The sequence below is a fragment of the Drosophila subobscura genome, chromosome O, assembly GCF_008121235.1.
Source record: "Drosophila subobscura isolate 14011-0131.10 chromosome O, UCBerk_Dsub_1.0, whole genome shotgun sequence".
NCBI lineage: Eukaryota > Metazoa > Arthropoda > Insecta > Diptera > Drosophilidae > Drosophila > Drosophila subobscura.
Window position 1 is genome coordinate 14,724,856 of NC_048533.1, and position 23,827 is coordinate 14,748,682.

Below are 23,827 nucleotides of genomic sequence, written 5' to 3' on the forward strand. Positions count from 1 at the left end.
CAGCGTGAACTTATGTTGCAAAATGTGTGCTAAAATCGTTCCAAATGTAAGCGATGCAACTGGAGGTACTCTGCTGCATATACCCCCCAACTCTCTGTCAAAGGGTACTATTACACAATTAATAGCAGCTACTCTTTATTCCCAGTACAACTACCAATTACAATCTCACAACTATTGATTCTCTCCCAGCCACACGCGACCAGCTTTCAATTCCCTTCAGTTGGTTTTAGATTCCGCAGCTGCACCATGCTCCCATCGGGCAAACTAAACTCAAACTCAAACTCAAACTTAAATTCCGCTATTAAGTGGAAGCTAACCAAATGCCACAGAGCAACGCCAATAATTTTATTTCGTGCTTGCTCTTACATCCTGCCAGCGCTCCTGCTGTACACGATGTTTCAGGTTTACCAGCTGAACAATTTTCTTGATTTGGTCAAGCGAAATAGTACGGGACACACACACACACCTATCCGCTTGCCATTCAAAGTGAATTAAGGGTTAACTTCTGCTCTTTTCAGCGCCACTTTCGGACTGGAGCATGAACACATCCCTCAACCTGAGGGACTACATCTGGCCATTGGAGGACACCGCGCTAATTGTGCCTCGTGACTTTTGTGGACAGAAAACTCTGCTGCTTATTGTCGTGGAGTCGAGTGTCAATGGCTCCGCTGAGCGGCAGCTCATTCGAGAGACTTGGGGCAATACGACAAACTTTAATTATCCAGTTTTTGCCAAGCTGCATGGCCACCTCAAGGGCTCTTATCTTCCTCCTCTGAAGAGCCGATTGCGTCTCTACGCGGACTACCTCAGTGGCGAGGGCGAAACGCTGACGGCCTCTGTGCAAATTGTATTTATGCTTGGCAGCAGCAAATCTAACCTGCAGCCAGACGAGTCAAAGCAACTGCAGCAGGAGGCACATCGATACAATGACATCATTCAGGAGAGCTTTATCGACACCTACAACAATCTGACGCTCAAGTCCGTGCTGGCCCTGAAGCATGTCAGCAAAAGTTGCTCCAACAGCACCGCCTTTTTCTTCAAGTGCGACGACGACACCTTTGTCAATGTGCCCAATCTGCTGCACTTTATACTCGGTGGCACTGTGCCCCTATACAACGACACCATTAAGTATACGTCCAGTTGGCAGTCGCGCCTGGGCGGCACCACGGAAGTGATGCGCGGTTACAAGTTCAGCAAATCCAAACCCATAATGAACACAACCAGCAAGTGGTACATGCCCCACTACATGTACCCGCACAGCACATATCCGGAGTACCTTTCGGGTGGCGGCTATTTGCTCTCCATTGATGTGGTGCAGCGCCTGTACGACGCTGCCTGGTCCACCAAAATGGTTTACTTGGAGGACCTCTATGTCACGGGACTCTGCGCGAAGCGCGCACACCTGAAACCCCTCCACAGTTCACTTTTCTACATTAAATACTCCATGCAGTTATGCGCGTACAAAGCGATGATCACGCTGCACAAGGCCAAGGGCAGCAGATTAAAGAGAGTGTGGAAATTTGTTACTGACTATGGCAGAAAGTGCGCAGCGCCAGATCTCATTGCTAGTTAGAAATGTGCCTGAAATGATGCTTAAATATAGGAAAAATAATATAGTTTGCAGCCAAAACGAAAGTTCTAAGAGTTACGAAAAGTTTTAAACAAATAAAAATATGCTTAAATAGATTTAAATATTTTTGGGATAATATTTGATACAAGTGCAAATATTTCACTGCCCCTAGGATTGGTAGCGCACGGTGGCAGCTCCTAGAAATAGTTGGAAATTCTTAGGATATCATATATAAATATTAACTAAATATAACATATATTTAAGACACTTTAAGTGTAATTTTTACCTATGAATTCAACTTGAACATGTCCAAATAAAGTCTTAATAATATTTAATAAATATATAAAATATTTCGAAGCAACAAATTAAATATATTCTATCCACTTCAAAGTGTTTTATGGACGTTTCTTTTAGATAAACATAATCTAAATATATGTGTACGATCCCCAATTGATCGTAATATTTAGCCAACATTTTCCAATCATTCTACGCTTCATATTTGCATCAGCATAGACTCCAAATATTGTCATACATTGTTGATCTTTCGCACACGTTTCTTGCATTTACTCTCATAATTTATTAGCTCATTCTTTTGTGCAAGCAACAAGCTAAAGATCAACAATGGAATATTAAATGCTCATAATGATAATTACAATCTTCCGCGTGGACCACACAAACAATATTTTGTTGCCTAAGCAAGTTGCAGCTAAGCAAACATTTTCCCACTGCCCAACGACGCATAAACTCATATTGTTATGACGTTACAAAATAGTTTCCAATTGCTTTGTCATTGCATAACACTGACCAATGCGTCAAAAGTGTCTGGTGGTAGTTCGTATAAATAGGCGGAACTCCGCATCGTTAATTAGTTCTGAGTAAAGAAGCAACACAAGCATCATGCAGTCCACAACCTTCCTGATGGCCATCCTGGTGGTGGCTTTGCTCATGCTATTGAGCGCCCCAGCCACTGAGGCCACCTTCTTGCTCATCGCCTGCATGCTGAGGTCGCCACTGTGCCCATGGGTCACCGCAGCCAGCTCTAGCACAACCTAGGACAACATTGACAACTCGCATGAAGGCTCGATAACAGACATCCTTGGAATGAAATCTATTGGAACAGACGCACTTGGAAAACGCATATATAATAAATGAAAAGTTGTTTTTTGTTGCATTGAATTGATGTATGATTTAATAACATTTTATCGGAAATATTGCGATATTTTTATATGGAGAACAAATGCAAAGAAATCATTAGCAAACGTGATTGAATATCTGCATTGGAATTTTTAATGAAAGTGCGACTAAAATCTCCAAAAATTAATCTAAACTCTCTTTGGCGTTACATCATGTGTAAAGTTAAAATAATAAATTTGTAAATTTTTTTAGTTGTGTTATTAAGTTCAAAGTGTAACCCAACCCAAGGGAGTGGCGTAGTGTGCAGCACAAAATAACTTTTACCAAACTTTAGCTTAAATGTAACCATGTTAAAATATACTCAAACTATGTGTGCTCTCAGGCAGCTCTATAAATTTGTCACGTTGCCGTGCTCAACATTTTTTTTGTAGAGCAAAGTTTGAGTTCAGCTATGATGCCACGATTGGCACTAAACCGATCGAAATAAAGCTGCAAACTATTTGGAACTCAATTTTTGAACAGATCAATGCCATAAATAGAACTTCGAGATGCTGCGAAAACAGGCTTCACATGGCAAAGTTTTAGCAGCAACTTTAGTGCAATTTTTTCATAGATGTTAAAAGTGGCAAACTACTATAAATAGCTTCAGCTTTTGTGTGGAAAAGGAATCAAATGTACAAACATACCGGGAGGTATTTAACTCTACTAAAAATGAAAGTTGGCAACCAAATTTCTAGCTGCCAGTTGGCAGATAACATTGGCAAAGGAATTTTGTCTCTGATTCCGAACTTCTTTGGGAATAATTATCTTGTAGTAGATACAGCAAAATAGTCATACAATAAATTTGCATTCAATTGCGTATTTTATGGAATTTTTTCTACATGAAGTACACACTCGTATGAACATATCTACAATGTACATCTTTTGTAATTCAAATTGTCCTGCTTTATATTTATGTTTATGTTTCAAAACTTCCAAAAAACATTAAACAGCCGCAATGCGCGCTTAATGGTGCGTAAAGTCGATCCCGTCCTGGTGTTTTCCCATCCACATTGGTTGTATTTCTTAATCATTTCACAGATTGATTGGTTACACAGGGAACTCTGTAGATACTCCTATAACTCCTGATTAATGTGCAACATTGAACAACAACTTTGCCAATTTCTACATGTTTTTGTTTATTCTTACAAACATTTCTAAGCTAAGATTCCACTGAAATTGCGGAAACGGAAACAACTAAGAACAGGCCAGCCAGCCAGTGTTTCGCTTAATTCCCATTTGCTGCGCGCTTTTATGGACACATTTTTATATGCCCGATTTTATGAGGCCAAAAAGTGTTTGCGGACCACAGGCCTAAGCAATGACGTAAACAGGACATTGTCAGAAATTGTTTACGCCTGGCATTGATAACATTGAGCAGCGCTCAGATGGCACACTCCCTCCGCGTATGGGCGCTCGAAAGTCAATCAGAATCACTCAAATGGCGCGTATCCAATAGGCAAAAATGATGACGACATTCCAGCGGAGCGCATAAATTCCGCTTTGCCAACGCTGAGTTATCGCCCAGCATTTCGCTGGCAGCATTCGAGGCAGCAATAATCTGGTGCTGCCATGGCAACGATTTATCTTTATGTTCGAGTGTCCCCGATTTGATTTGGCTCGTCAATTTCGGCATAGTTGAAGTACAGGCGGAGCGCAACTACAATTTAAAGTGAAGTCGCTTTAAGCGACGGGACTCCGGCTGAGCCCAAGGTCAGTCGAATTGAGTCGTTTCCACTATTAGTGCAATTGAGACAAGATAATGAACATTAGGCCAAATCAAGCAGACGAGCAGAACAACCTCTAGAGCCGTAACAGCTGCAGGCGTTTCAATTGGCAACCAGGCAGGGACCGTGCCTTTGTCTCTGTGCCCCCTGTGTGCCATAAAGTTTACCATTTCTGCCGCAGATACGAGTGAGCTCCGAGTATCCCGTACGATTAGTTGGCCCTGGGCCAGGCCAGACGCAAAACGAGAGCCATTTGTAATCAAAATAAAAGCAACTTTAAGCCAAAACTCTTTCTAATTTATAACACGAATTATTTATGCGCACAATTTCACTTGGCAACATTTAGTTGTGGCTCGATTAAACTGACTTTTCTTTGAGTTTTTTTGTGCAAAGTTTTCAATTTGTGGCAGCAAGCAGCAACCAGTCCGACTGGTGGCTTATTTCTGCTGCTGATTTGCCACTCAATGCGTCTGTTTGGTCAATAAAAAATAATTGTGATGCTGCCTGCGAATTGTCATAAAATCTTAGTGTCATGAGCCTGCCGCAAAATCTCAGCCCGCAATCGTCCTGCCTGACCGGCACGTTCAAGTGTTGATGTCTCTGCCCTTGGCGCTGGCTGCGTGGGAATTTGTATCTGCTGCAGTGACATCTTTTATGACCACAAACCTGTTGAGGCTTGAGCCGTGTAATGGCTTGAGAATAAAATAAATTAATTGGCGACCTGATGAAATTACTTCATTAGCTGCTAATTGAATTGAGCGAGTCCTGTGGAGTGTGCCAGGGAACTGTGGCAGGGAGTTTGGGCTCTCGACATGATTAATATTGCATTTTGGCAGCGACTTAACAACAAAGGAGCTCCGACATCGAACAAGGGACAAGACAACAGAGTTGTAGCACCACCGGCATTTTGTGGGTGTGTACAGCCTTTGGACCCCGAGCTACCATCGTTCATTGTACATGAATGAAAGCTTCTGTTTTCCGGTCCGGCAGCTCCCACCCACGCGCGCCATTAATCTCAATTTGAAGGGCAAACATTCAATCAACCCGGCCAAAGGCGCCTTACTAATTAAAGACACATTAAGGGCTCGTTAAAATTAAAGTGGCACTTGAAGAGCTCCCGCTGTCATGGCTGCCAATATTAAGAGGATATGCCAATGTGCACCTCGAAAACTATTTATAATGCCCCGGCCAGGGTGCACCTGAAGCGTGAAAAGAGTTTAATGATGCATAAAAGTGGCAAGAATGCAGACTCCCTCAATCGCACAGCCATGTGCACGTGACTAAAGGCGCTTGCAATAATATTTGTTGGCCAATTAAGCCACTCGAAGAATGTTTATTCGAGTCTCGGCAACATAACAAAACAAAGCACCAAAAATAGAAAATCAATAGAAAAACTTATGTGTAGAAATTCGGCACAGCAAAAAACTTTGTTTATCCACAAACATTTTTCTTCATTCTAGTCGGAATTTGTTTCGCTCTCTCTGTGATTTATTTATGTATATTGTTGAGGAATTTTCCATTGAGTCTCTGTGGCAAGCGCAAAGCAAAAAGCATTCACAAATCTCAATTGAAAATCAATTAAGGCGCATAGAGTGGCATTAAGGCATTACCAAATGGACTTGAAATGCACACACAAAAAATAGAGAGAAAAACTCAATCAAAAACGACAGACGCAGACAGAGAGGCAAAGAAATTCTCCGAATTTTAAATATTTTAAGTAGCAATTTGCAATGTCACTTCGGGCTCTGGTCACAGGCAGATTAATTCAACGGGTAGCGAGCGAGCGACCGATTCTACTATCTGTCTGATCCTTGTTGGTGCATGAAATTTCTCTGGCAGTTAAATTGTTGCTGAAGAAGTGCCATAAAAGTGCGTTTAATGGCGCGACGGATTGTAATTAAAATCCCACACGCGCCGCCGCATCCCGCCACCGACTCTACTCACACATCCATACATGTCGTATGCGTAATGTGAGTGAACTCTAAGCCAAAATGCCCAATGATGCGAGTTTTAAATGCACTTCAAGTCTTTTAATTAAATGGCTACAATTTGCATTGCCTTTATTGGATTTTTACCCTTTAATACGTTGATGAATCTGCCCTTCTGCCACTTATTTTTGTGTAATTTTTTGTTAGTTTGTCCACCGCTTTTACATGGTGGAACATTGTCTGTGGCCGGAATATGACACTTGATTTATGGCCATTTGTTTTTCGCTTTCCAAAACAGGCTCATAAATACAACAGAAATGGCAAACAAATGGCAAATAGTGAGTAACAAATGGCAAATGGCGCGAGCCAAAAAAAGTGGGAAAAAGGAGTCGAGTGCCGCCGTTATGCAACGCTCTCAGTGCAGTGGCTGTCCAACGGTTGGCTAATTTTAGCTGCGCTGCAGCTCGTGCGCTCTCCGCGTATACTTAATATTGTCTGCGGTAAATAATGGCAAAGAGATTTTGGTCGCTGCGTATTTGGGGAGTGCGGAGAGCGTAAGCAATATCCGTTAACACGTTTCCACTCGCGAACTGCTCGCTTCTCTGTTGTGCCTTTGCCGAGGTACGGGTCCATGTCCGGTACTCCAGGTAAGCCGCCTTTATTGGAAAACTTTAGCTCGAGGCACCCCACGGCATTCGGCACTGATTTAAATTTATATCCACGCAAATTGTGCTGCGGCCTAGGCTCTGGCTGCGCTTGTTGCATTTTAATTAGAAGCATCGTTGCAACGGAAAATCGCTATTGAAAGTAGAAGCGGGCGTATAAATAACGCTCATAAATCCCCGATCAGAAGCTGCTCCGGCCACAATTTGACAACTTGTGGTCACGCCTGTCGGGGCTCTGGCAACTGCGGCTGGTATTTCATTCACGGGAAAATTCATTAACATTTACAAACGTTTCATTTTTAATGAACTGACAAATCTGGGCGGGCGGCTGCCCTGACCTCTCGCCAGCCCATAAATAAATCCACACTCGCGCACAGACCCCACGCCGTCGCATAAATCTTGTTTAAAAATTACACAGAAATTTCTCATGCGTATTTATATGCAAATTAAGATGTTTACAATACTCCCGATTTTTTACACTTTGATCCGGGCCAAAAATGCGACGGCAGGGAGAGTGAGTCGCCGGGACACAATGAATCATAATTTTATTGACGGATGAGGTATTTGACTCTAGCGACAGAGACTGTGGCGCTGACGGTGACGACGCCGGCAAAGTCTCCTCTTCCACGGAAAATGTCGCAAAAAAAATGAGATGATGTGTACGCACATACAGACGTAAATATGTATAGAAATGCATGCAAAATTTAACAACACAATTATGTTTGTTTGTATTTTGGAATGCGGCCAGTTAGTCAAGTGGAATTCGGAATTCTCTTTAATGGCCAAAGAGAATAGCGAAAGAGGCAAGCCAAAAGTTTTGAAAAGATTATCTCTTAGGGGGGTGTTTGTTGCTCAAATTTAATTTTAGTTTGGACTCAAAATGGATTACAGTACTTAAGTTTCTGTATAATTAAAATTGTTATATTTCTTCTTAAAAGAAAATCATACATGCATACATTGCAGCCCAACGCAACTGATCACTGGTGTTCACTATTTTGCAATACTCACTGTACATACGCATAGTTCCAGCATGTGCTTACGCGCGGCAGCCGTTTTTTCACCACTCTCTATCTCGTCTTCTTCGTTGCTGCACTTTTCGGTCGCTCCAGCAAAGTTTCGTTCTCAACTCAGCAGCCGCCGCTACCTGCTCCAACGCTCTCTTTACATCGCTTCTTCTCGCTCGGCCGTTCTTTCGTTTGTCTATCCCCGCCGCCTTCTGTGTTGCTGCACTTCTCTGGCGCGCTAGCTAAGCTTTGTGCTCAGCTTAGCAGCCGCCGCTACCTGCTCCAACGCTCTCTTTACATCGCTTCTTCTCGCTCGGCCGTTCTTTTGTTTGTCTATCCCCGCCGCCTTCTGTGTTGCTGCACTTCTCTGGCGCGCTAGCTAAGCTTTGTGCTCAGCTTAGCAGCCGCCGCTACCTGCGCTAACGTTCTCTTTATGTCGCTCCCTCTCGCTCGCTTTTGCATGGGGTGCAGGCAATTTTGTTATTGCTTTCGTTTGCAAAATGAACTGTACATTTACCGTTGCATCGAACCTCTTGGACATTTGCTGTAAATAAAAAACCAACAACTACTAAAAACGCTCAATAGCTTCACTTAATCTTTATCCATATTAATAAATATTAACCGTCTAAATATCGTCTAATATCACACTCCCAAAGATTTCCTCTATTAATAATTTATTAAAATAATTTCCCAAACCACAAACAGCATGCCGTAATAGTAATTGCCAACATTTCGACTAAACGTTTCTGGAATCGTCTTGACTTAACAGCTTGTTTTCCGTGTCGACGTAAATCAAATGCCACTTTGTTGAACTGCCAAGACTCTGCGAACTTTCAGTCAGCTCTCCCGATGTGGGGAAAATTCAATCAAAATATTATTGCTCATGGTACAAATGGGAAGTGTCGACGAAGTCGTCACTCTTGGCTCCCTCACACGCACGCATACATCCGACCAGCACAGTGCAGTGGGAAGGGTGGCTATGCCTTCGGTACGGTACCCCTGCCTTCTCCGACACCCCTCTACGACATGACGTGAATGTGCTCGTAGATGAACTGTACTGCGTCGGGGTTTTCATGGCTTGTTTACAATTAATTAGGATTGTTATGTCGCCGTTTGATTCAATCATTTCTTTGTGCTTTACGCTACTTTTTAACAGCCAGTCATAAATTTGCGGTCTGTTTTGGTAGCGAGGAATTATGGGGAGGCGGAACCGCCTGCATTTATAGCCCACGTCCCGCCCACGCCGATACTTCGCATTCGCATTGGTTTCCCATTCGATACACAATCCCACAAGTTGAATGCGCCAGAGTTTCTATTAATTAGCAATTTTGATTTCAAAAGAAACTCTGACAATCCGCCAACTGGCGTTTTTGAACTTTGAGCTAAACTTTTTTTTTGCTTCGTATTCCTCGGAATATGCTTCAGGTGTTTTTGCCAAACGAAATCGTTGATCATTTCTCAGCATTCCTTAGATTACGAGACTAAGACAATGCCTTCCCACCTCAACTGCAAGGAGTGACAGTTTAATGCCTTAAGCTTCGTGTATATGTTCCATGAATCATAACATTTCTGGCTGTCAGCTATTTTTACCTGGTCTACTAATAAACACTTTTTGAAGCTATTAGTCGGAGTCACTGCACGAGCATCTCTGCAAAACTTGATTGAATATATTAAAACCGAATAAAAACAAAATACATTTCAACATTTGTATGTTAATAATCAATAACACGTGCCATTTGATGACCTGTCTTGATTTTTGTTTTGCTTTTTCTTGTTGTTGAAATTGACTTGCCCCACCCTCGATTTTGTTGTGTATACTTTTTGAACACAATTTTAATTATTTAATATAAAAATCATCTCACGATTTGTGTCAGAGAACTAGTTTTTATGGCTTTTTAAGCAGTTATTTATTACGTTGAACTTTTTTTTATATTTGGACTTCAATTTGCAATGCAATAAAAATATTTTGAGGGTCGAAAAATTTATATTTTTTAAAGTTGAATTAAATAAACTGTAAAACTTTGATACATTTTGGCAGCTCTGTTGGGGATTATATGTATGTGCAATAAGTCCAGCTAGGATGATGTCATGAAGATTTAATTCATAAAAACATATTTCCATACATACATTTGTATTTGTAAATGTACCTTAGCTGCAAATTAGAATCGTTTCTAACAATTGCAAGCCTGTGCGGTTCCTGTGGGTTCAAGCCCAGCCCCTGCACATCTTCCATGACTTTCAGAAGTGTTGCACGTGCAACTTTTGTGGTTCTTGCTAAAATTCAAATGGCAAACTTTACTACGCTTCAAGAACATGCGAAATTAAAATCTGACCTGACGTCTGTGCACATATAGGACAAGGCTAGCAGGTATTTTCGTAGCAAGCATAAGTGCCCAGTGTGCCGTTACAAATTTAACCAAAATGCATACTAAATTCAGAACATTTTTCAGAAAATATTCTTGGCTACGTACAGGTGCTGTGGGCTTGCTGTTGTCTTGTTTGCGTGGGCCGAAACCATTTGCGGACTAGGACTTGAAGCAATGGCACGAAAAGTGAGTAAAAATATTCCGAAAATATGTAGATAGCTCTAATGAATTGATTCGTAAGCTATGCCTAATCCTTTGCGTATTTCCCAGGAAGTAGCACTCCTTCCGTACATCTGCACTGTGCGAAAAATCAATTGCTCAATTGGTATCAAATCTGCTCTTCTTTTTATACCTCAATCGAAACGTTGTATATTTTGTTTCCCAGTACAGCCATCGCCTGGTGTGGCCCGAGTTGGCAATTGAATTTCGTTTAGTTGGTTCTTTGGCAATCTAACCGCATTGTACTCGATTTTTCCCTGTCAAACCCGATCAAATTTCCACATTTATGAGCCACACCCACGAGCCGTAACTACGTGCGAAATGCCGGCAACAATGCCACTTCCCAGCGCCAGGACACCGCCCACGGGTGTAGCAAGTCGGGAGAGCCAGACAGGGAACTGTATCGAGTAAATCTCAAATGGATGCACACTCCCAGCCCAGGCCAAAAAGTCAAACATATCAAATCGTAGCCACATGCCTCGCCTTAGCATAAATCCCGAATGGCAGCAGCCAGCCGCACGTGCCGGGCGGAGAGCGAGGGAGCCCAGACATCAAGTTGGAACATCTCCACATTAAGTGTCATGGCAAACGCACTGCCCGACATGTTCGGCATCCCGAATATTCGTACGTGTAAAGTCATGTGTTGTCTTTTTCACGTTGCGACTTGTTTAAGCGGATATCGAGCAAACTCCCAAGGATGCACGCAAATTGCAGCTTGTCGGGCAGCTTAATTGATAGAGTGTTATGCAAAGCAATCAGTGCGCCGTTAAGTGGTTCAGTTATTTTTTCAGCTACTCGCATGCACATAAATTCTGTTTAATTTTCCCATCGATTGAGAGAGACCAAAGCCTTTGCAAAGGGCCCGCGGGCTGGCCGCGAAAAGTAGGCAACGATATTTTACGGCTTAATTGCCGCCGACACAGCACCACGCCCACCTCATAACGGCCACATGTGTGTGTGTGTGTGTGTGTGGATAGGTTTAGTGTAGTGTATCGCACATCGTCCATTTGAATTGCAAACATGGCTCATACATATAAATGAAATTGAGAGTTTATGGCATAGTCACGGGCTTATTCGGCCGCCAACGCATCCCGTCCCAGAATTGCTTATTTATATCGTATTTATGCGTTATGAGGGTCTCTCGGCCATGTGTGTGTGTGTGTGGTAGTTCGTGATACGAACAAAGACTTATTAGTGGGTTTAAAGTAAGAGGCAATGGCGTTTTAGGCCGGCGCGTAAATTGAATGCCTCAATTGCTTTCAGTCTGCCAGTCTGCCAGTGTGCCAGTCTGGTGGTGCCATCGAGACAAGTGATAGTAAATTTGCACAAATGAAACGCACTCAAATTTATTGTGTGGTTTTCTCAGAAATGGATATCTATCCTCTCTCTCTCTCTCTGTCTGCGTGTTGTTTTTGGCCAGGGCCATAAAAATGATGAAGTTCATCGAAACTATTTGACAGGGTTTGACTTTTATGTCGCACAAATGATGTCCACCCTAACCTACCCTTTGCTGGGGAAAAGGTCTCGGCCAAGGCAGCGACCTAGACCCCAACGAAGACCCCAACCACGAGTCGTTATCGTTGACGGCCATAAAAAAGTAGAACGTATGGGCGGGCGTGTGTCGCCGATTAGCATCTTGTCTCTTGACAATATTGTCCAAACACCGAATTTTTGCTATCAAAGCAATTGGCTTGTTCATCAATTTGGCTAAAAATAAACACAAGTCTATAAGACTTACCTAATATTTAATATTGAAATAGTTTCGCTCCACGGAGGGTAAAAGTTAGGGGATGACAAAACTGCCAGACAAACTAATCTGTTGGCTGTGAGTAGAGGAAATCTGGCTACAAAGTTGTTATTAAATGTTGTGGCATAACTTTTGAAGTGACTTTTACCACAACACACTTACTACTAAAGAGATGAGAGAAGGTTGGCAACTAAATCATAAGCAAGAAAGTTATTCAAAAACATTTAAGGAGAAAATATCTTTAATTACAAGAAGCGGAAAAATCTTCACAATTTCTGGCTGAAAAGTGATGTACAAAATCGAAGCTAATTTCTGTGAAGAATGCTTCTGCTTTAGTCTCCAAAAACTGATGAAATTAAAATTTAACGAACCTCCAATTTGGCAGCACAACCTGTGCAATGTGTTACACCACATTCCACCCACATGTAAGCGCCTGAAGTGCAGCTGTAACATGCACATTAATTACCAGAAATGAGTGTAAATTACGTGAACTTTGTGTGGTTACAGTTATTCATGGACGCCACATCCTGCCCGGCATCTGCTGCCTGCAGTTTATGAATGAAATGTCATTTATTTCTGGTGGCAGCCACAACTTTTAGCTGCTGCCTGGGGCTAATTAATTGCATTTGCTGAAATTAAAACTAAATGCGACGCTATGCTAATTAGTCAGACACTCACTCACCCACACACACACATAAAGAGTCGCAACCGTACTCATACTCAGTCCGTGCGTGGACATGCACTCAGCAGTTTTTTGTGTCGTTTTGGGCGTCTAGACTGCAGAATCCGGAGCGTAGAGCTTACTTGTGCGCTTGATAGACATCTTAATTGCTCATCGGGATTATGATGCGGAGAGAGAAGCTCGCTCTCACTCTCTCTGTACGCTTTTTAAGTGCAGCACGCGCTCGCCTTCGTCCATTAGTCAGAGAGGCGTGCGTTGAACTTGCTCTTTGATAATCCCAATCCAAACCCACAGCTCCACAGCCAAAAGCAAATAAAAAGTAAAAGACAAAGTTGGAGGAAAATAGAACAGGCTACTTTATTGAGACTTGCAGTGGTCTGACTATCTAAAGCAGCGATCGCCCACTCATAGGTTTTTGTGCATGCACGGACATGCACAGAAGCCAAAAACGTTTCCTGCTTCTCTGCCGCTGCGGCAGCCGATCAATTGTGCAGAGGCTTGTTTTTGTTTCTCTGCCGCTGCGGCAGCAGATCAGCTTGTTGTTATTTCTCTGCCACTGCGGCGGCCGAAGCCACACGAAGCTTTTGCGCAGTGCATAAGCCGAGGCCACACGAACTTTTAACGCTGCGCGTGTGCCGACTGCGCTGCACCAGAGCTTTTTCAATGCACAGAGCATGCGACGCGTCCGATCTCTGTTCTATGAATGTATATTTATGTATCTATTTGCTACTTTTCGCGTAAATTATGACTATGGGCAACTAATTGACCGAACTTGGAATATTTTTCTAGCCACTCTCATAGCAAGCTGAAGAGTGCTTGCTGCTCTTATCACAGTTGTGTGCCACTCACGAGCGGTCTCCGGAATCTCCATTAAGCGGCTGCTCTTAGTAAGCGGCTCTCTCACTTGAGACCTCGTTGGCGCCCGTCCTGGTGTGTGGCTTGTGGCTGCCTTTGCGTCTGGCACGCCAATTGAATTTGGCCCTGAGACTCTTGAGGGCACTGGAGCTCTTGAGCGCTTTCGCCTTTGCCTTTCGCACTTTGCCATTTGCCTCGTGTGCCGCAACGCCCACATCCACGCCTCCACCCCCAGCCCCGCCCCGCGTAATGCGCGTCAGTTTGAGGCGTGAGCGGGAGACTCCCCCCACATCGTCTGGCCCCGACGACTGACAGCTCAGCTCATCAATGGAGCACATGGGGGGTTGCAGCTTCAGCTGCTGCTGCAGCGTTGAGTGCTGCTGCTGCTCCTCTGGCCACTGGATGTCCGCCTCCAGCAGCGAGTGCGCATCGCCCACTGATGACAACTGCGATATTTGCGATTGCAGAATGCGACGTGGAGGGGCATGGGGATGGGGATGAGATTGCTGTTCAAACAGATCCTGCCTGCTGCGATTCTGACTCTGATTCTGACTCTGACTCTGACTCTGTGCGCTGTCCAGTGAGACGCGATTCAGGCGCAGCGAGGAGCGAGCCAGATTGGCAGCCAAGGCTGCTGCCCCACCATTGTTGTTGCTGCTGTTGCTGCTGCTGCCATTTAGCACGGTTGTCGTGGTTGTCGTTGTGGATGTCATCGTTGTGCGAACGCTGTCCTGCAGGGGGAAAAGAAGAGAAAAACCTGCAATAGATATTCCCGTGGCAACTGCATTAATATTCACCGTTGTGTGCAGCCGCAGAGATCCCGTTTGATTGCGTCGCAGCGCGCTGTAGGTGTGGGGCAGTCCACGGTTGGGGTTCTTGCCCGAGAGTCCAAAGTGACGAGCCAAGGTTACCTGCGGGAGGGGGTGGAGTCATTCAGTCACTCAGGGGGAAAGCAATCAAAGTGGAAGCTCACCTTGAAGGCCTCACGGAACTTGTGGCTCATGATGTTGTACAGCAGCGGATTGATGCAGGTGGAGAGGAAGTAGAGCACACCGGATGTATAGTCGAGCACGCTGAATACATCGTTGAACCACTGCGACTCAATGCCCGAGGAGGAGCCATAAACCGCCATCAATCGCTGTGCATGAAAGGGAGCCCAGCAGATGAAGAACGCCACCGCAACAGCCACTGTCGAAGGGCGAAGGAGGAAGCAGAAAATCCATACATTACTTGCCCGTTTGGCCACCGCCACAAAGATGCCAACGGCAGAGCTTACCCAGCATACGGATGACGCGCGTCTGGGCGCTTATGCCGCGGTTAACGTCGAAGCAGCGCCGTGGCAGCGCCTGCAGCAGACGGCTCCGCTTGAGCTTCACCCCGATGAGGACATACAGCACACAGATGGCTGTCATGGGACCGCCAAAGAAGAGGAAGCCCGACACGGCAAACACATGGGCAAAGAAGTCGTTTTTCATCTGTCACAGAGAAGACAAAAAATATATAAAATATTTCATGCAAAAACGATATAAAAGACACACTCGAGATAGTGTTACAGCCAAGGCCCGTTGGGCTTTAGCCGTTCGGCAGCGTGGGCCATCAATTTTATTTGCCGCTAATTGAGTCAACCCACATAAAATGAGGATTTAAAGCGAAGTGTTAAATGACTGTGGGCCCTCTGGGTGCTGCACAGAGAAAGTGGAACTAAAAGATTTAAATCTGAAATATATTTTAGCTGCCTGCACAACTTTCTTTGCTCTTTTTTATTCCGGCTGCATGCTACTTTTTGCTGCACTGTTTTTCAGCTACTTTTCTAATTTTCCCTGCTCGACTTTTCAGCTACTTTTCTACTTGTCCCTCCACCACTTTTCAGCTCAAAAGTTTGAGTTTTCCCCGTTGCATCTCCTCAATTTACAGTCTGAAATAGTGCCAAATATTTGCCCAACAATCCCGACGCATACTCTCTGCTACATAAAACGCTTAAACACTTTCCATGGCTACACTTCGCCCCATCAATCATACCGTGCAGGAGGAGCCCACGCCCTGCAGCACCACCGAGAATTGGATGGCTTGTGGCAGGGCCAGCAGCAGCGCTGCAATCCAGATGGCAAATATGAACTTTATGGCGCGCGACAGCTTGGACATTGTGTGCTGCCTGTGTGGGAGAATTTAAAAGCAATTAAACGTGGCAGAATGACGAGTGGCAGTGGATTGGGTTAATAATGCGCACCTGAACGGATGACAAATGGCAATGTAGCGCTCCACGGTAAAGGCGGTGATGGTGAGGACCGTGGCATTGGCTGCCGTTTCCGAGACAACGCTCTCCAGTACGCAGATGGTATCGCTGAAGGGATAACTGTCGGGATGCCAGAGATTATACAGATCCTGGGGCATGCCTGCAACAAAATTCAATAAGTGCCAGCCAGCTACGGGACTCTGCGCAGACCCACCTGAGCACAGCAGGATCATGTCGGACACCGCCAGATTAAACAGATAAAAATTCGTTGCCGTGTGCATAAAATTATTGCGAGAGATCACGATGCAGGTGATGAGATTGCCCAACACCCCAGCGATGAAGATCAAGGCATAGCCGACACTCAGCGCCGCCAGCAGGGACATGGGAGGCAGCAGCTCCTGTGGCCCGAGGCCCTGCAGCAGGCTCGTCAGATTGTCCGCCGAAATGTTCAGCTCTTGTGTCAAATTAAAGAGGAACTTTTCGTTCTGAAACATCTGAAGGTCGGAGGCTGCCAGGAGGCTGGGCGTTGTAGTGTTCACCGGCAGCATCTTGACGACTGCCATGGACGAGAGTTGGTTTTTGTTTTCGTTTTTGTTTGTTTTTCCTTTTGTGTTGCTTTAAATTCGAGTTCGTCTGGGCTGCTGATTCTGCTTATTTCTCTTCGATTGAAGGTTAAGCGCAAACAATGTTTTCATTATGCCCCCACCGGAACTGGGGCTCATCAAATTCGTCTTAGGCCGGAGCAGAGCCACTGACAACCTGTTGTCATGGATGCGGGATTAGTAGCTTGTCGTGAGTGTTGCCCTTGTTCGCCAGGCATCTTCCTGGGGGTCAGTCAGGTGGCTCCCAGAGCTGCTGCTGGCTGTAAATTAATTTGAATTGCTAAGTGCCATTTAGTCAAAATATTTGCGCACATCCCGGTGTATAGGATGAGTTTGGGGCGGGAATGTCTCTCCCAGGAGGTACTCCCGCGGGGAGTAAACAATTTAAGCTGCTCGGCACGCTGTCAAGGTCATTTGAGTGGAGGTGAAGCACGGCTAATGGGGCGACTAAAGCGACTAAAGCATTTACATAGTTTTTCATTTAATTTCATTCCATTCCACTCCATTCATGATGAGTGACCGCTGCTGACCGTTTTTGGCGGTTTTTATTATCATTATCATACGAGCAGAGAGGCTGTGGCTGCGGCTGTGGCTGCCACACACAAAATATGCACAGTTCAAGAATGCTGTCGAATTTGGTTTTATTATTTTTGTATATTCAATCAAACTGGTTTGTTTCGTTTTTTCACTGTTTTTTCTCTGGCTCGTCTGTTTTGTGTCTTTGTGTGGCTCGTCTGTGGCGACTGTGTAGCATCTCAGCAGCAAAAATTATGCACTGCCACTGCCCATAAAGTGTATGTTCACGAATAGATTTGCATATGAAATACAATATTTCAGGCTCGTACGATTACGATTTGCACTGGAGACACGAGTCAACATTGATCACTGATCATCAGGGTGGCGCGGGTTCAACGTGTCTTTTGAGGCTGCAGTCGCCGAATTTTCTACCTCAATTTTCCCTTAACTTTTCTTCATTTGCAACGCACACACATCTCCGCGCCTCTGCTGGGGTTCTCACTCCACCTAATGACAATTAATTATGCCTTTTTTATGCCTTTTTTTGTTTTTGTTTTTGTTTTTTGTGGGCTATCGCTTGTGCATTTAAAACACGTTTAATTTAAATTTATCAAACGTTGACTGCCTGCCACATTTTTGCAAAATGCATTTATTTTTGATTGCTTTGAACTTTTCGTGTTTTTTTGTTATTTTTTTGGTTCATTATTTTTGTTTTTGTTTTCTTGCACGTTCATTGCACTCCACCTCCGTTTGCTCTTGTCTTTTGTTTATGAAACTCTAATGCATTATTGCTAATCAATTTTTACCATGTGCTAAGTATTTATTAATTACCACGCGCTTTGGGGTTTTGTTTACACGCACTTGCAATTATATTGGCCAACTAAATGATCGACGATCTTCCCCGGCGCACAATTAATCCACGGCCAACACGCGCGTTCCCACTACGCCGCAATTCGTACGGTTCTTTCGCTCTGTTCGGTAAAACGTAACAGCGACAGAAACTGGCCGCAGCATCCGAGAGACTGAATTTGCCCAAAAAAAATCTTTGCCGGCACGCACGGTTCGGGCCAAGGCGTTAACAGCGGCGTAACAGAGCTGCCGCTGTCGCTGCCGCAGTCGCTGTCGCTGTCACTGTTGACGCAGCAGCCAAGAACTACCGGTTGCTTTTCGTGGCGGCGTTCTCTTCGCGTGGTGGGGGTGTGTTAAGAGCGAGAGCGAGAGCGAAAGCGAGAGCGAATGGTAACGGTAATAAAAATGCAAATACTATCGGAGTGCCATGCACTTTATCTTATTTAGTGGCATATTAATTTGTACAAGGCGACAAATGGTTTGATTATTATGTTAACAAAAATCAAAAGGACAATGCAAAAGGGCAACCCGAAGCGGGAAAGGTGAAATGGCAACACCTACGGGGGCCTAAAGAATTAATTTCGGAATCCACTTGGACTGCTGGGGCCATGTCCGTGGCTTCACTTCGTTTTATGATCAGTCAAAAAGAAAGATTTTATTAGGCCCTGGGGGTGCCTTGGCTTGGCTTTTATGGCCATGTGCGGGAAAATCTATCAGAGCTTTTGGGGCCCATAAAAGTCGTTGTTTGCCCTGTCAATGTCAGTCCTACGGCTAGTGGTATCTATTTTTATGCTGCGCGTATTCTATCCATAAAAGAGAAGAAAATAGCCAAGCAAACAAACAAAATCAAATCAATCCATTGCAGGCCATTCAATTTCTCAATTTTTCATGCAAATAATAAGAAACAATTTTTCTGGCACTTCATCAAAACAAAGACCTAAGCAAACAGAGTGGAGGGCGGGGCAAGCAGCGAGCACGTGCTGCAAAAGGCATTCCCAGTGGAAAGTTTGACTGCTGTGGGGAAGTCCTGAGTGGGGTCAGGGGTACAGCGCGTCTTTCACTTGTTTTCAGTTGAACTGTGGAATGTTGTTTGCTTTTGCTCTTTATGAACAAACGGCATGACATCAGATTCAAGGCGCCGCTTCGAACTTTCTTTGGCATTTTTGAAGTCCTGGCCGGCGGCGGCATCCTCGTCAGCAGTTTGGCTGAATTCTCTTGCAAGTTTCCAATTCATTTAGTTTTTATTGCACGCCTCCCTCCCCCAAAATAAAGGGCAAGCCGAAAGTCATTCGCAGTTCGACCAACCCATGTAACCCGCTCGCACTGGTGGAGAGCGAGCCACATTATTTTCCCATGTTATTTGAGCTTAAAAATTGGCACATTAGGAGGGGGAAAAGGCAGCCCAAACCCCGTTGGGGCATTGCTATAACAATTTATTGAACTCTTGCACGCGCTCAACAAGTCGTTGACAAAGGCAAAAACTGTTCTGTTTCTGCTCGCTAATTGTAGAGATCGATTTTGGGGCACAACCTTTCGAATAATTGAATTCACTGGAAAAGCAAGAGGTGTGCGTGTCCGGTTGGGTTTCATTTGCTTAAAAGCGTTGCCCCAGCCTCTGGGCCACTCGAGATGGCCAGTTCCGAACCAAATAAACTACAGCCCACGGGCCATGCATGAGTAATGATGGTGAAATCAACTTCCCACAACTATGAAAAGGGATACGTTGCTGCCGGTTCAATGTTCGAAACTCTAAAGGCCAAGGACACTCGCTCGCATTTAAGTTTAGTTTTAGTTAATTAGCAGCAGCGTCAAATGACTTTGACGCATTCAAAGTCGCTCTAAATGACATTTGCAGGCATCGTTCATCAGGCTAAAGACGCAATCAGCAGCTGTGGCTGGAGCTAGACCAACTGCTGCGCCATCAAAGCATGCGGTCGGACCCTTTTCGATTAGACCCCCATCATTTGCCTCTCACTCTCACTCTCAGTCATGTGTGTGTCCTGGGACATTATGCTAATCAGCAGTTGCCACAATCTGCTGGCCAATAGAATTAGCTCCACTGACAGACAAGGCAACACGGCAATGCGCAGAGAGAGGTCAGCCATTGTATCACTATTATTGATGGTGATTACGCTTTCATTATTCACCCTCCATGGGTGAACCCTCGACCAACAGATTATGAGGCTGAGATTACTTTGGGGGGCGCCCCGTTTAATCGTTTTTATGGCAGATCAAAGTGTGTGAGTGGGGAAAAGTCTGGTGCGAACTTCTCCATTGTGGTCTCGGGAACATCATTCACTTTTCGCTGCAAATTACTTTTAAGGGCACTCGTGTAAGCGGGATTTACTCAACGGACACTATGTGAGGGGTTTCCCTAATAGCTTAAGGAGCTTAAGGTTGCCCGAGGCATAAAGAACAGACAGGCGCAGACCCCGAGCCAGACCTCGAGCCCATCCGTTTTGTGGTCACGCTTCAGTTCTTGTGCATATTTACCGCGAGCAGACAACCATGCCGAAATTACACCCAAAATTCAACGGCGTTTGAACCTCTTAAAGTCGGCCGCAAGAAGGCTTCGGCAGCTCCGCCATTTCCCGCATTTCAATTGAATTCGAGGCACGAGACTCGAGCCCCGAGGCAGTCGAGGAAAAATCAAAACAAATCCACAAATCTGCGAGCGATGGCCAAGGCCTGAATTGACATTAATATGCGGTTGCTTCTCCCCCTCTCTTACAATAAATAAGAGCCGCATGCGGCTGCTCCTGCCTTCTTACAACAAACACGAGGGGCGGGAGCAGCGTCCGTATCCGGCAATGGCTCATGTACTGCAAAAACAAACACATTTCGCCCACGACTTTACGAGCGCTGAGGGGCCTGTCAGGGCAACGGCTTAGATTTCGCGTTGCGTTGATTGCTTCACCTAAACAATGTGCAACCCCCCTGCAGGCCCACACTCCATCGATTGTCAAAGGTCAAGTCAGCGGCGGGCGGTTGAAACACTTTCCAGGGGCGGCGCCAGCAACGATAAATGTTAAAAGTAAGTGCAAGTGGTTCGGGCCATTTGCACTTTCAATTAGCAAACTCGGAGCACAGAAACTAGCCATTACAGTGTCATTTCAGACAATTCGATTGACTGGCCATTTATGGGCGCGCTCCGGGAGCAGCTGCCCCGGATATTACTCATGCGACAAGTAAAACATAAACTGCGGGGCACAAAGTAAAGGTACATGAATTTATGAATGAAATTAAATCGCAATGTTTGTGTACCTCAGACACAGCACAGAGAGAGAGAGAGAGAGAGAGAGAGTGAGCGACAGTCGTAACAGTCGTGTAACAGTGGCAGCGGGCGAGCTAGGATTCGGCCGTTAGGCTGTTAGTTAACAGAGCCCGCAGTGTTGCTAACAGCGAACGGCAAATGCTGCCGCCATGGCCGCAAGGCAACTCAGTCTTCAACGGATTACACTAAACACCGGACGTGCGCGACGTGCCAGGCGAACGAGCAGCCAAAAGGAAGAACCGAAAACTCTCGCCTAAATATCGCAGAAAAGTGAAACAAAGATCGCCAAAGTGAACAAAGAAAGTGAAAATAAATTAAAGAGAAAGGAAAAATAGGTCCAGAAATTGTTGAAATTTATGCTGCAAAAAAAAACACAAGTGTTTTCTTCTATTAATAAGGAAATTCAAATTAAAGAATAATTTTTCCAAGAGTGTTTGCAGGAAATTTGAGAATATTATAGCAAAAAAAATATTAACAAAATATTAAATACAGGAAAACATGTTGAAATTTATTTAACCAAAAAAAGCTTAAAAAGTGTTTGTGATTAATTATAGTTAATTATATTTAAATAATGTAAATTTATCCACGAAAAGTACATGAGTCCAGAAAATGTTTTAGAAACAAAATCAACGATCAAATGCAAGGTGGAAAAAATGTATTAAAATAATTACAATAAAACTCAATACAAAATGCTATATATGAACTGTAATAAAAGGCAATAAAATAAAATTATTGTCGCATAAAATAAATGACAAATATAATCAACACAATCAAACAGAAATGTCACAATAATTGATTGAATAAATTAACATAAAATCGGAACGCAGCGAAAACATGAATGAATAAAAGAACCTATAAATAAATAAAGCAAATTTATGTAAGGGCCCCAGGGAAATGCATCAATGAATGAATTAAGTGATTGCTATTTAATGTAAGAAACATGTAATGAAAATTAAGATAAATGAAATAAATGGAACTGAAAAAAAGCAGAAAAGTTGACATTTTATTGCTGAATTAAAGTACAATAAATGAAAGGCAAAGTTCATAAAAAGTGCAAACATTAAACACAGGATAAAGTGCATTTTGCTGTTGACAGTTCCAGCATTCAGTCCCAGGCGATTGACAACTGATTGAATCGGTCTTGCTGATTGCCCAGCAAAGTGCAAAACTAATTTTCCATTCAGTGACTCCATTATAACGAGAAAAGGGGCAACCAGAGAGTCACTTGGGCACACCTTTGTGTGTGTGTGCAAACTCCAACAAAAGAATATCCCGAACAAATAGGAAAACAAACGCAGGTGAGCATCGTCAGCTCTGGTTGATTGAAATTTACTCAACAGCTGCATGTGGTTGTCTCTCTGTTGTTGTCCAAAAATGCTCAATATTTTGGGTAACCGCAAAGTTTAATTAAAAATTGTCGAAGCTGCTGCTGCTTCACGTTGTCACCTGCTCAATCGTGTTCGTGCTCTGCGGCTTGGGGGCAACACGAAAACTAAACTGGCAATTGGCAGCAATAATATGGTGCGCCATTGGGATTGGTTTCGCTGATTGGATAAGCATACCGGGCCGTGGCAAATCGCTGGGCAAATATTTGGTATGCCCGCTTGCCGTATTGCCGAATCATATCTAAATCAACTTTCACACCTCAGCTGGCAATTCAATTATTTTTTCCAATTAGCTGGCATCAGCAGGAAATGAGCAAAAGTGCGCAAAAGTGAGCGAAAGTGACCGCTGCCTCAGCCTGAAGTTCTCTCGGAGTTCTGTCCCAAGCGTAGCATACTTTTCAGGGCACTTTAAATGCGGCTCTGGCAAGAAACGCAACTTAAGCAAGCAAGTAGATCCCCTGCAGAAACGGCAAATATAATTAATTAGTCGCATCAAGCAGCAAACATTCCATGCTGGAAGCCAATAAGCCAGCCCGGCTTTAGGCCCAACACGATGTTTCCTCTGTTTCCTTTGACTCTTGACTCCGCACCCTGGACTGGGGCCATTCAAAACGTGTCGCTGACATTATGAGTGAAATATTAGCTCGTCGCCCGTTAGTCATTTCTCAGAGCATCTTTTAAAGCGTCGCATGTGCCGCTGGACGGACACTTGTGTGGGTGCGTACGAAAGTTTCGCCATTTGGCAAAAGTTTTTCTGGCACACATGCAATCAGTTTTCACTTGAGTTCGGGTCCAGGTCTGAGTCCGAGTAAATGGAAAAAGTTTGAGAGCCCGCAAAGCGTATTGATTGCCAGGAATCTAGATAGACTTCGAGACGTAGTATTAATAGAGAAGACAAGGGGGCAGCGAAGGGAGGGTGGAAGAGGGCAGCCACCTGTCGCCCTTCCTTGTAGGGTTATATGCCGCACCGTTTCAATTTAAATTCATTCGCCAGTCTAATGACTTTTAATGTTGTTTGCTTTACAGGCGAGT

The 23,827-nt window shown here is 44.3% G+C and overlaps 3 protein-coding genes across 3 annotated transcripts; 2 read left to right on the forward strand and 1 right to left on the reverse strand.

Annotated features, from left to right (window-relative positions):
* The first annotated feature begins 195 nt into the window (after window positions 1-195).
* On the forward strand, window positions 196-1,799 carry LOC117896801 (beta-1,3-galactosyltransferase 1-like). The gene is made up of 2 exons (XM_034805300.1): window positions 196-445; window positions 519-1,799. Exons 1-2 carry the CDS (start codon window positions 247-249, stop codon window positions 1,571-1,573), a joined length of 1,254 nt encoding a protein of 417 aa, XP_034661191.1. The 5' UTR covers window positions 196-246; the 3' UTR covers window positions 1,574-1,799.
* Window positions 1,800-2,423: 624 nt separating this feature from the next.
* LOC117896856 lies at window positions 2,424-2,746 on the forward strand. The gene has a single exon (XM_034805384.1). It carries the CDS (start codon window positions 2,468-2,470, stop codon window positions 2,621-2,623), a length of 156 nt encoding a protein of 51 aa, XP_034661275.1. The 5' UTR covers window positions 2,424-2,467; the 3' UTR covers window positions 2,624-2,746.
* A 10,701-nt stretch (window positions 2,747-13,447) lies between these two features.
* LOC117897818 (pyrokinin-1 receptor) lies at window positions 13,448-18,286 on the reverse strand. The gene is made up of 8 exons (XM_034806868.1): window positions 18,149-18,286; window positions 16,384-17,031; window positions 16,164-16,329; window positions 15,956-16,088; window positions 15,213-15,411; window positions 14,910-15,124; window positions 14,734-14,847; window positions 13,448-14,667 (listed from the first exon to the last, which is right to left on the reverse strand). Exons 2-8 carry the CDS (start codon window positions 16,730-16,732, stop codon window positions 13,966-13,968), a joined length of 1,878 nt encoding a protein of 625 aa, XP_034662759.1. The 5' UTR covers window positions 16,733-17,031; window positions 18,149-18,286; the 3' UTR covers window positions 13,448-13,965.
* Between the last annotated feature and the right edge of the window lie 5,541 nt (window positions 18,287-23,827).

Bases quoted from the DNA above. Each gene is read 5' to 3' on its own strand.
- LOC117896856 (XM_034805384.1), top strand. From the start codon at position 2,468: ATGCAGTCCACAACCTTCCTGATGGCCATCCTGGTGGTGGCTTTGCTC.
- LOC117897818 (XM_034806868.1), bottom strand. From the start codon at position 16,732: ATGGCAGTCGTCAAGATGCTGCCGGTGAACACTACAACGCCCAGCCTC. The intron at 15,412-15,955 runs GTATGATTGATG...TCTCTGTGACAG, and splicing joins GCGTGGGCTCCTCCTGCACG to ATGAAAAACGACTTCTTTGC. The intron at 14,668-14,733 runs GTGAATATTAAT...TTCCCCCTGCAG, and splicing joins CTCTGCGGCTGCACACAACG to GACAGCGTTCGCACAACGAT.
- LOC117896801 (XM_034805300.1), top strand. From the start codon at position 247: ATGCTCCCATCGGGCAAACTAAACTCAAACTCAAACTCAAACTTAAAT. The intron at 446-518 runs GTACGGGACACA...TGCTCTTTTCAG, and splicing joins TGATTTGGTCAAGCGAAATA to CGCCACTTTCGGACTGGAGC.